The sequence below is a fragment of the Podarcis liolepis genome, assembly GCF_965112155.1.
Source record: "Podarcis liolepis genome assembly, chromosome: 15".
NCBI classification, from domain to species: domain Eukaryota; kingdom Metazoa; phylum Chordata; class Lepidosauria; order Squamata; family Lacertidae; genus Podarcis; species Podarcis liolepis.
In genome coordinates, this window is record NC_139566.1 from 46656779 (window position 1) to 46673306 (window position 16528).

The 16528-nt window shown below is 49.1% G+C and overlaps 1 protein-coding gene across 5 annotated transcripts in view; it reads right to left on the reverse strand.

Annotated features, from left to right (window-relative positions):
* MYO18B (myosin XVIIIB) overlaps positions 1 to 16528 on the reverse strand; it is a 349431-nt gene that overhangs the window by 296357 nt on the left and 36546 nt on the right. For 2 of the 5 annotated variants that reach the window (XR_014519475.1, XM_083476631.1), the window contains exons 2-5: positions 6426 to 6552; positions 5480 to 5629; positions 1009 to 1782; positions 448 to 514 (exon numbers count right to left, since the gene is read on the reverse strand). Coding sequence is in view for 3 of the 5 variants with exons in the window: in XM_083476631.1 (XP_083332757.1) it covers positions 448 to 514; positions 1009 to 1782; positions 5480 to 5629; positions 6426 to 6464 (1030 nt within the window). In the remaining 2 variants the exon portion in view is untranslated. Of the gene's footprint in view, positions 1 to 447; positions 515 to 1008; positions 1783 to 5479; positions 5630 to 6421; positions 6553 to 16528 lie in introns of all 5 variants that reach the window. The other 3 variants (XR_014519476.1, XM_083476632.1, XM_083476633.1) reach the window with 2 other exon arrangements.

The window sequence follows — 16528 nt, forward strand, 5'->3', positions numbered from 1 at the left end:
ATGGCATATCCAGGGAGGGCTGGGAGAGGCTCATGCCTGAAACCCTGGAGAGTCACTGCTGGTCACTGTACAGAATACTGAGCTAGCTGGACCAAGGGTCTGACTTGGTATAAAGCAGTTTCCCATGCTCCTAAACTCTCCCCTCCTGCCATCCTCAGGTCGTGGATAATCTCACGCAACTCTACACATTCTGCACCCAGTGGGACCATTTCTGTAGCCATTCTTTCCTGTTCCTCCTTGGTCACACCTTTTCTGCCACCACTATCCCTTTAATTGAAGGAGAAGCCTCTGCTGTAATGCACCCCTCCCTATTCACACACATGATCATGTGCACTATTGTGATCTGGAGCACATGCACCACCAACAAAGAGCAGCTTCCCACCTTGACATTCTCACACCCTCGTAGCTACAAAGTGTAAAGGCTGGAGAAAACTACGGCCACCTTACCAAGAATGAATCCATCTTTTTGTAACAGCCAAACTTTCTCTGTTTCATACCAGACATCATGGTACACCTGGGTGAAGGAAGGAAGAGTGAGGAAGGGGAATAATTGTGCACAATAGTTGTGGATCATTTTTGCTTTTCATCCAAATTCATTCATCTGTCAGGGATCTCCCACAGTCAAAGTTATTCCTTCCTGATTTGGTCCAAATGTTCAAAGCAATCTCAGATTTGAGATGGCTGAAGATTTGACATTCAGTGAAAGAATCTTCACTCAGTGAGGGAATGAATGAACCAAGGAGAGGAAACAAGCGGGATTTCTACTGCAGAGGTTCCACTTTGAAAACCAGCATAGCTGAGACAGAACTCCAAATTCCAGGGAAGAAAAAATAGCCATGCAAGGAGAAGTTAGGAATCTTTGGGAGGCCTTGTCCAGGACACATGCAGAGTGCTCTGCACTAGGTAAAACCACCAAGGGTGCAGGATGAAGCCCTTCCCCAGCAAAGGGATATACAGCTGAAACCCTAGGAAGTGGGCCCATAACACTGAATTCAGCATCAACCTCACCTTGTCCGAATCTGTGCTTTCTCCAAGTTCTTCTTTGTTTTCTCCTGCCAACACTTCCTTAATTTCCTCTGGTTTCTCCTTCATTTCTGCTACTGGAGATTCTTGATTTCTTTTTCCTCCCTTCCGAGACAGTTCCTCTTCCATTTCTCCCTGTTCCACCTTCAATTCTGCTAATACTTTCTCGGTTTCTACATGCCTCTCTTTGGGTTCTCCTTGCTGCTTCCCACTGTCTGTGGCCTTTTCTTTATTTTCTCCAAGCTCTTTCCCCTTCCCTGTAAATTTTGCCTTATTTCCTGGCTTGCTCACAGCCTCTTCCTTGGTCCTCATTTTCCAATTATCCTTTCCTGGGCTTTCAAAGTGTTTGTTCCAGAGTAAATGGCCCTTCTTTTCATGTTCTGTTCCAGACCCAGGTAGATCCTTAGCACTGCTGCTTTTGATTTGATCTGGAGCTTCAGGAACTTTAGGAGGCTGAGATGCATCCAAGTGGACCTCCTCGCCCAGTGTTGGAACTGCTGGTGCTGATTTTGGAGTGGCCGGTGCTAATTCAGGCACAGGCAGTACTGGTTGCTGGGTGTGGCCCCTCTGGGCAGTTCTCTTGAAAGGCAAAGGCTTCCTTTCTGGAATCTCAGACTCACCTTCCACTCCATGCTTCTCACCATTCAATTGTCCTTGCAGCAGCTGTCCCTTGTTGGCCATGTCCTCTCCCACTTCCAAAATGTTGGTGTCCCTGATTACAAACTGCTGCACGGGCCCGTCAACCTGCTTCCCTGGAGGCTGGGAAACAAACACACACTCAAAGACATTAGCACCAGAGGAGTTAGTCATGCCCATTTCCAAACAAAGCAGAGGGGTGTTTCCTAGAGTGCAGCAGCATCAGTTGAGACATAGTCATCTCAAGGGCCTTTCAAAGGTATTTGTGTCTGGTAGGGTTTGTTGCCTTTAAATAGGTTATATTAGATTCTTACAACATATTACAACATCATGCACACATAATAATAAAATATCCCATACCAGTCCAGAAGATGGCGTTAAGGCCATACATCCAAAATAACATCGAGGTTGCATCATACTGTGAGTTCCTATCCCAGACAACCATTTGTACAGAAAGCAATATTCAGTTTATGCCAACCAAGACATTTTATAACGTGAGGGGAGCCGTCTAGTTTCATTTTGTTACTGTGTGTCTATACTGTTTTGTATAAAGCTATACCAAACAGTTACAAAGGAGTCTTTAAGCTTCAAATTTTGTGCCAATTTTTCCACAAGTGCTATTCCCATATTTTATTGGACCAGTCTGTCGAAGAAGCACACTCTGAATTCTTCCAGTATACTGTATAATTATCAGCCTGGTATTTGGACTCAGCTGGGTCCTCCTGCCAGAAATTAAGTATTGCACACATTACACAGGGAAGACCTGGATTTGCCAACCAATGTGGGCACCTAACAGGCCCCTGAGGCCAATCACTGTTCACTGCTGAGAATTCATGTCCATAGTGGGTCCATTGTGTTCTCTCTACATTTTTAGATGCACATCCAAAATGGTGGTGTGTGAAGGGACCTGGAGGCCATCTCCTTTAAAAGTTTGTGTACATCTTATTTGTGAGTTTCAGTGGAAAGTAAGACATGAATTGGCAGGGGCTAAACTAAGGCATGCCTTCTGACCTTCTCAAAGTCTGGCAAAAGCTTCCCTCTTGTAAAGGGTTTTTAGGGCATGATCCTGCTTGCCTCTCTGCTTGATAGATGTTTCAACATCAAACCAGTGTAACTGTAGCGACTGGCTGACTTATCATTTGATATGGTGGTTATGATTTTATCACTGTGAGCTACCCATAGCAGCTATTTGGACTGGGGGGGGGTAGGATATACATTTTAGCCATTGACATTAATTCCCCTAAAAATTAATGCAAGGTGATGTGATGTTAGCACTACTCTACTGTAATTATTTCCTCTATTGCGCCAAAATCTAATTCAATAGCAAAACTGAATATATTTCTGTCAGGGAACTGCCATCAGAGGCACGGGAGAAGGAGAGGGTCTCTGATTCTGAAGGGGAAGGTCCAAGCGCTAGAGGGAGACTCAGCCGGGAAGAAGGGGAAGAGAATGAGTGTAACACCAGGGATCCAGGAGAGCAACGGGACAGGGAGGTGCAGGGGCTCCAGGACTCTTCGTTGGAAGTTAGTGAGGAGAGCCCAAGCACCCCGCTGCCCACGCCCATCCTGCGCAGGAGACTCCCGCGCAGTGAGAAGCGGAGACGATTGGGCGTCAAACAACTCTTATGTTGGCAACGCTTTAAGAAACGCCCACAGACAGATTCTACGAGTGACTAAGGGCAGCCACGCTGAGATGGGCTGTGCAGTCCGGAGGGTTTAACCAGGCAATCTAATGCTCAAACGGAGCAGGATTACGCACGAGTAACTCCCAACCCATTATAATTTCATATTAAGGCAATACCTTTATTAGACAAATGAAAATGTAAAAAAAATAGTGTGCAAACTTTGCAGTTCCCCAGAACTCTTCATCAGGTTAGATGGCAAAAATGCAAAGTGGGGAGGGAAAGGAAGAGAAAGAAAAGGCTGCTGTTCAAGCACTTTTCTCTCCCCCAGACTTTGATGATGATAATATTACTACTAATATTAATAATATTTCTATACTGTCCTTCACTCAAGGATCACAGGACAGTTTACAATATAAAAACACAAACATTTATACCATAATAACAAACAATCACACACACACACACACACACACACACACACACACACCACACAGTTTAAAACAGTGTTTCCCAACCGGTGTTCCGCGAGACGTTGCCTGGTGTGCCGTGGGAGGGAGGCGGGCAAGTCGGGCGGCGAGAGGCGGGGCGGCGGCGACGAGGAGAGGCCGCCCAGCGCGGGGCTCTCGCCGTCTGCCTGCCTGGCTGCCTGCGTGGCGCTGACGTCACGGGGCTGTAACGTGCCCCACATAGGCACACGCGGGGCGGCGAGCGAGCTCCCTCCCACATCCCATCGCCGCTCGCTTCGGCCGGCCTACTGGGCTGTTGCAGGCGGAAGGCCTGCGCATGCGCGAGGTTTTCGCGCCTTCGGGATTCCCTTCACGCCTTCCTCCTCCCGGGTCCTTGAGAGCGTGGGAAGCGGCAGCGTGAGACCGGCGTTGAGCCTGGTAGGTATTGCGCTTGCCAAGGCAGTCATTTGGGAAATGAAAACTTGCAAAGCAAGCAACCAGTTCAATCTGAAGTACGTGTATGCTTAATATCCTGTATCTGAAACCTGTTCTGCCCCCTCCCCCACACTTGGTGCCATTTTCATCTACACATGCAGCAGAGTAAGTTGACCCAGAATAGTACCAATTCAGATGGCAGATGGGAGAATGACAGTGCTGAATGCTTTCCCATGTAGAACAGTCCCTGCAAATAAAAACCTAGCATATTTGGAAGAGGGATGCTAACCTAACCATTACCTTCTATGCTGTTACTATTTTTTTATTTTTTTTTTACATAAGTAAAAAGTGACCTTTCCCCATCTGGCATGGTGGTGTGCCTCGAGATTTTTTTCATGAAACAAGTGTGCCTTTGCCCAAAAAAGGTTGGGAAACACTGGTTTAAAAGGCCATAGATTGTTTAATCAGCCAAAGGCCTGGAAAAAGGGGAATGTTTTCGCCTGACACCTAAAGATGGCAAAAATGCAAAGTGGGGAGGGAAAGGAAGAGAAAGAAAAGGCTGCTGTTCAAGCACTTTTCTCTCCCCCAGACTTTGATGATGATAATATTACTACTAATATTAATAATATTTCTATACTGTCCTTCACTCAAGGATCACAGGGCAGTTTACAATATAAAAACACAAACATTTATACCATAATAACAAACAATCACACACACGCGCGCACACACACACACACCACACAGTTTAAAAGGCCATAGATTGTTTAATCAGCCAAAGGCCTGGAAAAAGGGGAATGTTTTCGCCTGACACCTAAAGATATTTAACAAAGGTGCCAGGCGAGCCATTTAAGGCTTTATAGGTCAAACTAGCACTTTGAATTGGAAACTAAATGGTAGCCAGTGCAGTCAGCCCAGGGGTGGTGTGAGATGCCCGTCTTTATTTTCCTTTTCCTTTTTTCTTTCTAGTTTGGTGAAGTATTTTGGGGGACTCAAAAGCTTATACACCATTTTGTGACATTTCTGTTGGCTGCATAATAAAAATATTGGCCCAATATCTTTTGATTTTTGTCCTTAGGTGCCAATACCTTTACATTTCAGACAGCAATTGTCAGTCTGTATTACTTCTCAAGTGTTGGGTTTGGAATAATTGTCCAAATCTATTCAATTGTTTTCATTTACCATTTATCCATTTGCCTTGGGGGGGAAATAGATTATCACCTAACTAATGCATAAATATGGACAGGCCCAAGGATTCAGCAGTGCAGAGACTGCAGCTGAATGTTTGAAGTCCCAGTGTTGTTTTCTTACTCACATCTTCTTTGGAAATTAATTTCTCTTTTAATTTTGCTTCTTTGGACTCCTTTTCTGTTTCCCGCACAAGTTGCTTGATGAAGCCTCCGGGAATGACCGAGAAAAGTGGGGGTGGCGAGGTGGGTGGCGGGCTGCGGTCTTCTTCCCTAATCTGTATACACAAGCAAAAATTGAGTTATTGTACAGCGTTGGCAAAGGCATTCCACAGAACCCTCTGCCACAAGGGCCACAGACCACACTAGCCAATTACACCCATCTGCTGCTTCTCTGTCAGGATTTTGAAAAGGGAAATAAAATCTGCTCTCACTGAAGATTTCCTAAGAGGAGCTACAAGGACAGAAAAGATGCTCAAAGGAAACCAAGCTGTGGCAGCGCAGGGATGAAATTGGCACATGCAAACCCTGTAAAGAAACTTTGGCAGCAGGTGGGCATTTGGGTTCAAGAGGGAAAAGGATGGTGAAAAGGATACTTTTCCATGCTGCACACATAACCATTTCTTTCCTCCCATGCACACAGGTTGCAAATTTTAAAGCAATGCAAGGACCTGCCAGCCCATTAGACCAGAGGTAATGTGGGATGACTGGGCACATCTCCTTTTTCAAATTGCCTTCAATTCTGGGGAGGCAGGGAGGGCTAGAATCAGCCTCCCGGCAAATACAGGAGAAGACTTCTAAGCAGAGAAGCCCAGAAGAAGAAACCAAAAGCAGCAGAATTCTATATGGAAAGCAAAAATCTAAAATTAAATTAAATTGTGCTGGTGATAAGCTATTTAGTATTGGGCATGGGTTAGCCACAGCAACAGGGAACCAGGAGACATTTGCAGTGCTTTCATTGGGTTTGTAAAGGCCTGGATTTCAAGGAGAGGGCAAAGCTCCTCCCTCATGCCATAGGCTCCAATCTCTCTGCATGCAGAAGGGCTAACAGTGTGGTAGGGGAATGGCACTTTCCTTTTGTTCCCACAGAGCCAGACGTGATGAGATGGCCATGCTGATGTGGTGAGGGTGGCTCAGAGGTTATGGTGCTTCAAAAGATGAGACACAAGGAATGATGCTTTATGGAGATGAGGACACTGGCCTGCCTCAGGACCAGAAACACACATAGTGCAAGGGAAAAAAAGAGAGAGAAAGACTTTTCAGACATCTGCAAACACAACCATTTCATTCACTCTACAGGGTTGTTGTTTTTTCTTGGGTGAGGCGAGAGACTCTGGGTAGAACCTGAATTGTTCAGTTTTTACATCCTACCATGGCCCCAGGTCATAGTACAATGTGAGTCACAATACAGCACAGAGTAAAATATAAAACCAAACAAAATAATACTATGCAGTCATTATAAAAACAGTATGACCACACTTACTTTTCATTTGCTTTTTCCAGGCATAATTCAGGATTTAAAGCTCACAGTCTGAACACCCTTTTTGTTTTTTGCTCCAGAGCTTTCCCCACAAAACCCCACTCTTTAAAGCTCAGTCAGAGCAAGCCTGAATTGATGTTTGTTCCGATTCAGCTTTAAAGAACAGGTTTTCATGGGGAAAGCTCAGGGCAAAAAGTGTGTGCGTGCGTGCATGTGTGCGTGCGTGTGTGTGATCAGGTAGCGGGCCTGGGCAAATAAATATGTTTTTACTGAAAAAATAAAAGACTTTTACATATCTATGTGATGACACAGGGTGCAGCTTGCACCCCAAGAGGGAACGAAAATAAGCCAAGCAAGCAACCCAACCCTTCTTTGTCTTCACTTCACCACTGCAACCAAGTTGATCTCTCTGTTTTCAATGCAAAACCTTTAATCTATACTCATTAGCTTTGACTATTAAGAGAACACATGCACAAGACAAAAACTAGCAGTAGCACTCTGCTCTCTTATTCTTAAGACAGGTATTTTTTTAATGCAGCTCAGCTGAGACATTCATCCCATTACCAAATGAAGAACCTGGATATCATGGAAAGCAGCAGCTGGTGAAGGCTGTGATTTGGAATGGAACCAGGACTATACAGACATTTATTTAGTTAATAAAGTTATACGCCACCTGCCAGGGCAAAACAGCCTCTTGCAAGGCAGCGAACGCCATCCTGAGCTATCCTGTTCCCACCCATTTGCAGACACAATGGAATGTTGATATAAATTCACTGAACACTAGAATACCAAAACTCAATATAAAAACATTGAGAAGGTTATACTGAAAACAGTGTAAACCTAGTTTGCATTATACTTGAACATAGGAAATTCTAAGCTCTGAACAGGTAAGATGCATCCCCTTTATTATATCAATGCTATGCTATTATTATAGTGAAGACTCTCTGCCACGATAATGTGTGTCAAACCTTATAATGAAAAAAATGTTTCATTTGCTATAAATACAAATAAATACCATATTTTTCCATGTATAAGAAAATGTTTTTTTATTATAGAAAAATCTAAAAAATGGGGGCACATCTTATACACGGATAGTGCAGAGGGGGTACGAGCGACTAGTGTTAGCCGCGAGCATGAGTTTGTAAGTGGCAAGTCGTGGTTGCAGCAAGGCCTGCTAGCGATTGACTGCTGCAGCGGCGATTGGGTGGGAGATTGGTGGCTGTATCTTATACACGGGTGCATGTTATACACAGAAAAATACGGTACCTTGTTTTTGAAAGAAGGACACTGACAGTGCTCTCCTGTCTTACCCATTCCCAGCTTCCAGACCCAAAAGCAAGACAGGCAAATTATGACTATAGGGAGATGGGTAAAGAGTCCCTCTCACTGGGGTTCTAGTCTGGATCAGGGCCCTCACACTGGCAACATGTACTTTTAAAAAACAGATTTTCATGGATGAAAATAAAGCTGCAGATGACTCAGTAATGAACCTTATCAGTTCCTTGGCAGACTCCTTTCATTCTTCTGTCCAACTGAAGATAAATAAGCAATTATACGTCCAATTAAATTAAATTCCAAGTCCTCTTAGCATTATTCAGTTCACTCCGTAAATAATAAAGGATGGGGAAGAGTCAGCTCTAAGTTTCCATTGTAAACTTTTTGGAAATAGAGCTTCCCTCCCTTTTTCCATTTTTTTACATACACAAAATTATAAAGGAGATGGGGCAACTCTCATATGAGGAAAGTTTGCAGTGTTTGGGACTTTTTAATTTAGAGAAAAGGCAAGTAAGAGACAACAGGATAGAAGCTTATAAAATTATTGTGGGGATGATTAGGGAGGCATGAGAGGATATATTATTTAATGATATCCTTCCTAACTTGCGCTAGCAAGTTCCATATTCTAGCAGAGTTCCAAACATCCCCCTTTTTAAATTATGCAGCAATCAGCTTGTTGCTGACTCATCTGAGTCTTACTATTAAAGATTCCTTCCTGGTAAAATCCCTTCTAAAAAGGAATAAACACAAGAATCTGATTAATGCTAATATAAAAGTAGTTTACTCAGATTCATTCAGGTTCACAGACATATTCCTGAAGGCAGAATTAGGTTACATAACAACTAGAACTATTCCATAGAGAAGTTAGTCCCAAGTGACTGCGACTAAGCAGTCACTTCTCCAAACACACAGCAACATACAAAATGGAGAAGACAAACTGATCTGATCATGGAGGCCGTGGGCTCCTCCATGCTAGTACAATAGACCTCACCCTCCTCAAGTCTGTCCCAGCTCAGGAGGAAATAGGAAGTCTTCTCCTGAGTGGGACAAAACATCCCCTAAAATGTCCACTGTAGAAATGTTGTACTTGACTGCATTTTTACATCCCACAATTATGCATGGAATGGAGAAAGCAGATAGAGAAAACATTTTCTCCATCTCTCCTAACAGTAGAATTGCTGGACATCCAATGAAGAGTCAGGACTAGGGTTGTAACTTTTTTACTTCCTCCTCCTCCCCCCCCCCCAAAAAAAACACCCGTTTTCCTGTATCATAACGGGATGAACTTTTGCTTAGAAATATTGTAAAAGGGACTAATTCTTCTTAGTTCTGAAAAAAGGTCACCCCGAAATGAAAAGTTGGAATCACCGTATATGTAACGTTGCTACTTGTCAGGTGCTGGTGGTGGTTGCTCGCGAGTAACCAGGCAGGACTCTGACCTGTCTTTTACAGGTTTTATTGGTGCAAACTATTTACAGCGCAGAACCCCAAAGTTCATGTCCGTCTTAGTCACTTGCAGATTTGGGAGTGGCCCCTTCCAGTTTCCCCCCCCAACATAAGAACTTAGACACCCCAAATCTCCGCCTCCCCTCCGTACATTTCACCCCTCTGCACAAGCTGGGCGACGGAAACGGCATGTCTGTTTCCTGGCCAGCCAGGCTAGGTGAGGGCTTGGGCTCTCAGTCGCATCTTCGAGCCCTCCCCTCGCCTGGCTACCCCCTTTCCCCACCGCTGGACGAGGAGCTGCTCCTCAGCAGCGTCGGAGGCTTTCTGTATTTCCCTACCCCTCTCCCCTGTTCCGATGACAGTCCCCTGAGACTAATCATAAGTAATAGCACTTTAAAAAACTTTATGGAACTGTTTAGAACTTTTACAGGCGTCTGGGGACTCAGCTATACAGCTGAAAATAAAACTTTTTAAATGTGTTGTGTAGTGCAAAATATAAATGTGACCCTAGATGGCAACAGTGAGCTATCCCAAATTCAATGTATTTGAAAATTTTTTTTAAGCATTTTCACAGCATTTTTTATGTGTGTAGCTTCCACCTTGAACTCCTAAAACTGTATTGGAGAATCCTGGAAGCAGGAGCCATCCGTATTCCAGATATTCAGAAGTAATAAGTGCACATCACACAATCAAAGTGATGGGGGAACTTTATGGTGCTTGCAGCATAAACAAAGATTTATTCTAAGCAATAAGAAGTGATGTACAATGTACAAAATATTGTACAGTGGCACCTCAGGTTACACATGCTTCAGGTTACATACACTTCTGGTTACAGACTCCGCTAACCCAGAAATAGTACCTCGGGTTAAGAATTTTGCTTCAGGATGAGAACAGAAATCATGCTCTGGTGGCGCAGCAGCAGCGGGACGCCCCATTAGCTAAAGTGGTGCTTAAGGTTAAGAACAGTTTCAGGTTAAGAACAGACCTCCGGAACGAATTAAGTACTTAACCTGAGGTACCACTGTACAAATATTAGAAAATTTGCAAGCTCTGTTTTTCCTGTACAGTGCTACCTCTGGATACGAACGGGATCCGTTCTGGAGCCCCGTTTGCATCCTGAAGTAAACGTAAGATGCGACAGCGCATCTGCACGTGCGCAGGTCATGTTTCGCCGCTACCGCACATGCGCGTGACGTCATTTTGAGTGTCTGTGCATGCGCGAGCAGCGAAACCCGGAAGTAACGCACTCTGTTACTTGTGGGTCACCGCGGAGCGCAACCCAAAAATACTTAACCTGAAGCTATTTCAACCCAAGTGTCAGAGCTGCTTGAAGATCCTAGCTCACAGAGGATCACGCTAGCCAGCGATCATTAAGTAAAAGTCTTTATTGAATTACAGTTTCCATTCTCACGCTGCTGCGCGCAACTCTACGCCTAGTAGCTAGGTCGGCGAAGCTCCGTCTGAGTCTCCGCCCCGTGTGCACCAACTTAATATCCTAGCCTTGCTCCACCTTTTCCGCCTGACTGTCCTCCTCTGGGTCCCTCTACCCCCCGGGGCTTCTTCCTTCCGGGATTCTTCTGACGCTGACCCGGACCCTCCTGCCTCCTTGCGCCGGGCTTTAGGACCTGGTTCCCTTTCGGGGCTGCTTACTGCGCCGCCTTCCTCTGCATTTGAACTTGGCGCGCGCGCCCAACCTTCCACTTTCCTCTTAACCGTTTCTTCGCTCCCCGATGGAGGTGTGGCCACTCCTGACTCATGCCCTCCCTCCTGTGGTGAGCTGCCAGCGCTTCCCCCCTGGCTCCCTTCCTCTTCCCTGCTTCCTGGCGGTGACGCTGGTCCCGATTTCCAGCTGCTCCCCCCTGAGTCCCCTCTGGCTCTATCTTCCTGGGGTGCCCCCCTAGACTCCCCCCTTGCCCTGGCCACTGGTGCTCCTTTCTGTGAATCCTCTGATTCACTGGAAAGACTAGGAGATCTCGGGTCGTCGTCATCACTCATCTTTTCTTCTACCTCCTCCCCTTCGCTCTCTGTTTCCTCCCTTGCCCGTGCCTCTGCTCCTAAACCCCTGACATCCATCCCCCCCTCGAAGCCCCCCATTCCCCCCTCCCCTCCTTCCGGTGCTGGAGCTGGGGGCTGCTGTTGCAAAGGGACGAACGTCGGATATCGGTCGCTTCCCGTGGCGGGCCTCCATCTGAACTCTCCCGGGTCTTCCTCCCTGCTCTCGTCGACGACGGTCACCTCCGCTTCCATCTCTGTGCCGCCGTGCTCGAAACCAGGGTCGTCCCCGAAAATGTCCATGTCCGTCTCTCCCTCACTTCCTCCTGGCGGCGTTGCTCGTCCTGAGCATCCCAGCCACTTTCTGCGGAACTGCTCCTCTGGCCTATCGTCCCACCAATACGAGGGTTCTGAGGCAGATCCCGAGGGTGACCCCTCCGGGGAACGGACGTCTCGTGTCGGTTCCTCGTCCGAGTCGAACCCCCGGAACGTGCTGGCCGAAAGCGTGGGCGTGAAAAGCCAGTCGTCGAAAAAGTCTGCTGGCATAGGTCTATGTGGGAAGAGGGCATGAAACTCGTCTTTGAGCAGAGGTTCGTCCAAGGCGTAGCCCGGCACCCAGCTGTTCGCAGTGGCCGGGGTGCCCTCCTTGGCGAGAAAGTATTCTACCCCCTCTTCCCCCCATCTGGAGTCCAAAATCTCCGTGACTTCGTTGATGCGCTCCTTCTGTGCCACTCCCGCGTGCCCCGTTCTGTCTCTGACCGGACTCGGCGCCGTTCCGGGTTCCTGGAACCTGTGCGGTGCCTTGTAGGGAGTGAGCACCGATCTGTGGAATACCGGATGCATTCTGGAACCCTCCGGAAGTGCCAGTCTGAAAGCTACCGGGTTGACCTGCTCTTCGACTTGGTAGGGCCCCAGTTGTTTATGCCCTAGTTTCTTCTTGGCCAACGACCTGGCCGGCACTGCGTGGGCTGCTAACCAAACCCAGTCTCCCACGTGGAGCTCTTCTCCAACCCTTCTGTGCTTGTCTGCTTGTACCTTGTATGCGTGCTTGGCCAGCTCCAGGTGGCGCCTCAGCTGATCGTGGACTTCCTGCAGCTCCGACGCGAACGCATCTGCTGTCTGCGGCTCCCCCTCCCCCATTCTTTCCAGTCCCGGGAAGGTTCTGGGGTGCCTCCCGTTGTTGGCGAAGAACGGCGTGACCCCCGTGGACACGTGCTTCGTGTTGTTGTAGGCGAACTCGGCAAGCGGCAGGTAATCCACCCACGTCGCAGGCTGTTGATTTGCATAACATCTCAGGTACTGCTGCATGATGGCATTGACCCGCTCCGCTTGCCCGTTGGTCTGCGGGTGTCTCGCCGACGCCAGGTTGATCTTGACGTTCAGGAAGCCCATCAGCTTCTGCCAGAAATTCGAGATGAACTGCCGCCCCCGGTCGGACAGAATAGACCGTGGCAGACCGTGAACCTTGAACACGTGGTCTATGAACAGTTTGGCGGTTTGCTCCGCCGTGGCCACCTTAGCACACGGAATGAAATGCGCCATCTTGGAAAACAGGTCCACCACCACCAGCACTGCCGTCTTGCCCCTCGAGCTGGGCAGATCCGTGACAAAGTCCAGGGCCACCCTTTCCCAAGGTTCGACCGGAGTTTGCAGCGGTTCCAACAGTCCGGCCGGCGGTTTGTGCACTGGTTTGGCCCTCTGGCAGGTGTCACACCTCGCCACGTAGTCTGCGACCTCCCCTCTCATTCCAGGCCACCAGAAATCCCTGGCTACTAATTCCACCGTCTTCTCCTTGCCAAAGTGCCCGGCCGTGGGCGCGTCGTGCAGCTGCTGCAGCACCTTGGCGCGAAGGTCATCTCCCGGCACGTAGATGGCCCCTTTACGGATGAGCAAGCCATCTCGTAGCTGGAAACCGTCGGCCGCAGCCGTGCCCCTTTGCACCTCTGCCATCTTTGCTTGCGCGAAGGAGTCATCCTGCAACGCTCGTCGCACCGCCTCCAGGTCCACGGTGGCCGCGGCGCACGCCCATACTGTTGGTGCGAAGATGTGCATGGCGGCCGCTGGCGTTGCGTCCTCCAGATACTGTGGCTTACGGGAGAGGGCGTCCGCCATGATGTTAGTGTCCCCCGGGACATACTCTATGCGGAAGTCGAAGTTCGCAAAAAACTCAGCCCAACGTATCTGCCTCTGGTTTAGGAACTGTGCCGTGCGCCAGTGCTCCAGATTCTTGTGGTCCGTGCAAACCTGCACCGTGTGCTTGGCGCCGATCAGGAAGTGCCTCCACGCTTTGAACGCTGCATGAATGGCCAGCAACTCCCTGTCCCAGATGGTGTAGTTCTGCTCGGACTTGCTGAGCTTCCTGGAGTAAAACGCTGCCGGTCGCCACACCCCCTGCTGGTCCTTTTGCAGCAGGACCGCCCCCACGGCTCTGTCCGAGGCGTCTGTCTCCACCCTCATCGGCCTGCTGGGGTTGACGTGAAGCAGCTGCTCTTCCGACGCGAAGAGACGCTTGAGTGCCTGAAAGGACTGCTCCGCCTCCTCTGTCCAAACGAACTTCTTTTTCTTGGAGCTAAGCGTGTCTGTGATGGCCGCTGTCTGCATCGCGAAGCCCTTGATAAACTTGCGATAGAAGTTCGCAAAGCCGACAAACCTCTGGACCTCCTTCCGGTTGCGTGGACTCTTCCAATCCAATACCGCGCGAACCTTGGCGCTGTCCATGGCGAGCCCCTTGTCAGACAGCTTGTAGCCCAGAAAATCCACCTCCGTCACGTCAAATTGGCACTTCTCCAGCTTGGCGTAGAGCCTATGTTGCTTTAGTCTGGTCAGCACTTCCTTGACGTGTCTGTCATGCTCCTGCTGCGATTCCGAAAAGATCAGGATGTCATCTAAGAAACAGACGCACGTCTTGTAGAGAAGTCCCGCCAACACGTGATGCATGAAAGCTTGAAAAACGTGGGAGCCATTTTGCAATCCAAAGGGCATAACTCTGTATTCGTAGGTACCCAGTGGCGTGAACATGGCCGTCTTCCACTCATCTCCCTCCCGCATACGAATGAGGTTGTACGCCCCTCGCAGGTCTAACTTGGTGAACACTTTTCCCTTCCGCACCTTCGCCAGGAGGTCGTCGATTCGGGGCATGGGAAGTCCGACGGCTTGGTCCCATTGTTTAAAATGCGATAGTCCACGACCAATCTTTTTTGGGGCGTGTCTCGCTTTTTAACAAAGAATACTGGACTGCCCCCCGCTGCCTTGGACTCTCGGATGAAACCGCGCTCCAAATTATGATCTATGAACTGTTTGAGTTCCTGCAGCTCGTCCTCTGACATGGAATACAGTTTCCCCTTAGGCAGCGCCACCCCCGGCAGCAGGTCAATCTTGCAGTCATATGGTCTGTGAGGGGGTAGCCTGTCCGCCTCCTTCTCGCAGAAAACTTCCAAAAATTCTGCGTACTTGTGGGGAATCGCTTGCAGCGTGCCTAGCAGCAGCTGTGACTCCTCTTCCTCTCCTTCCTGCCGGGGCACGATGCAGTGTTCAGCACAAAAGGAAGAGCCGAAGATCAGCTGCCTCTGGTACCAAGCCAGCGTTGGGCTGTGCTTGTCCAGCCAACTCATTCCCAATACAATGGGCGTATCCGATAGTTGAGTGACATTGAAGCTGATGATTTCTTTGTGATTTCCAAGTCGCATCGCCATGGGCGGCGTCTGCTTCACCACTTGCCCCCCTAGCAACTCCCTGCCATCCACCGTGACAACCTGCAGGGGCAGTGTGGCCGGCAGCAACTGTATAGCGTGCTTGTCGACAAAGTCCTGCCCTATAAAGTCCGCGTTGCTGCCCGAGTCAATTGTGATGGGCACGTCAGTGGTGATCCCATTGGGCAGCTGGAGAGATGCGGTGAGCCTCACCACTGGTTTGGGCGGGAGGGGGTTCACGGGCTGTAAAACCTCTGGGGACTGCGTCACTAACACGTCTGGCTGGGCCCCAGGGCCTCTTCCTCCAGCCAGACTGCGTCGTTTCCCTGCTGTGGTCCCCCTTGCTGCGGTGCTGCAGTCACCATTGCCGAGGCTGCAGTAAGCTTGTGGAGCCTCTGGGGACACTCTTTTGCCATATGCCCTGGCTCCTCACAGACGTAACACTTCCTGTTCCCTCTAGGAGGCTTCGCTTTCACTGCTGCCGGTGCTAGGGCTCTGGTTGCTGACTGAGCCCTTGCACCTCCAACCTCCATAGGTTCGGCTCCTCCTCCTGGCGGAGGCGTGGATTGCGCCCGCGCTGCTTCTCTGGGAAGGAAGGAGGGGCCCCTGGCTGGTTCGCGCTCTCCACGCCCTTCGTCCCTGCTCCACGGACGTCCTTCCAGCCTCACCCACACTGCCAGTGCCCTCTGAACGACCTCCTGGGTGGTTCGGGGTCTCTCCCCCCTCGCGATCTCATCTTTAATCGAGTTGTGCAGCCCCTCCCAAAAGAGGTCTCTTACAGGAGCCGAATCTCTGTCCCATTCCAGGGCACTGACCAAGGCGAAAAAGCGGGCATGATACTGCCTGACGCTGGCCCTCCCTTGTCTCAGCCCATGCACCTCCTTCCGTGCAAGATCCACGTCAATACTTGATAAAAAACACCCATCCATCGCTTTAATAAAGGCATCTGCATTCTGGAGCGCCGGATCCTTATCTCTCCATAAATTGCGTAGCCATGCTTTCGCATCCCCATGCAAATGGGACATGATGAACCCCACTCTCTCTTGTTCATCTCTAAAGTCTTTATGCAGCAGTTGCAGTGCGCACAGTACGTCGGCTCTAAAGTTGGGATACTGTTGCAGGTTCCCATCGAAGTGAGAGACCAGCCCGCCTGTCCGTCTCGCCAACCCAATTCCCTCCTGCCGGGGTGTCTGCTTTGTCAGCACGTCTAACCTGACCTGGAGATCCCTGCAGGCGGCAGCTGCCTCCTCCTCTCTCTTCCTGGATGCGAGAGCCTCGGCGTTCAGTTGTGCCAC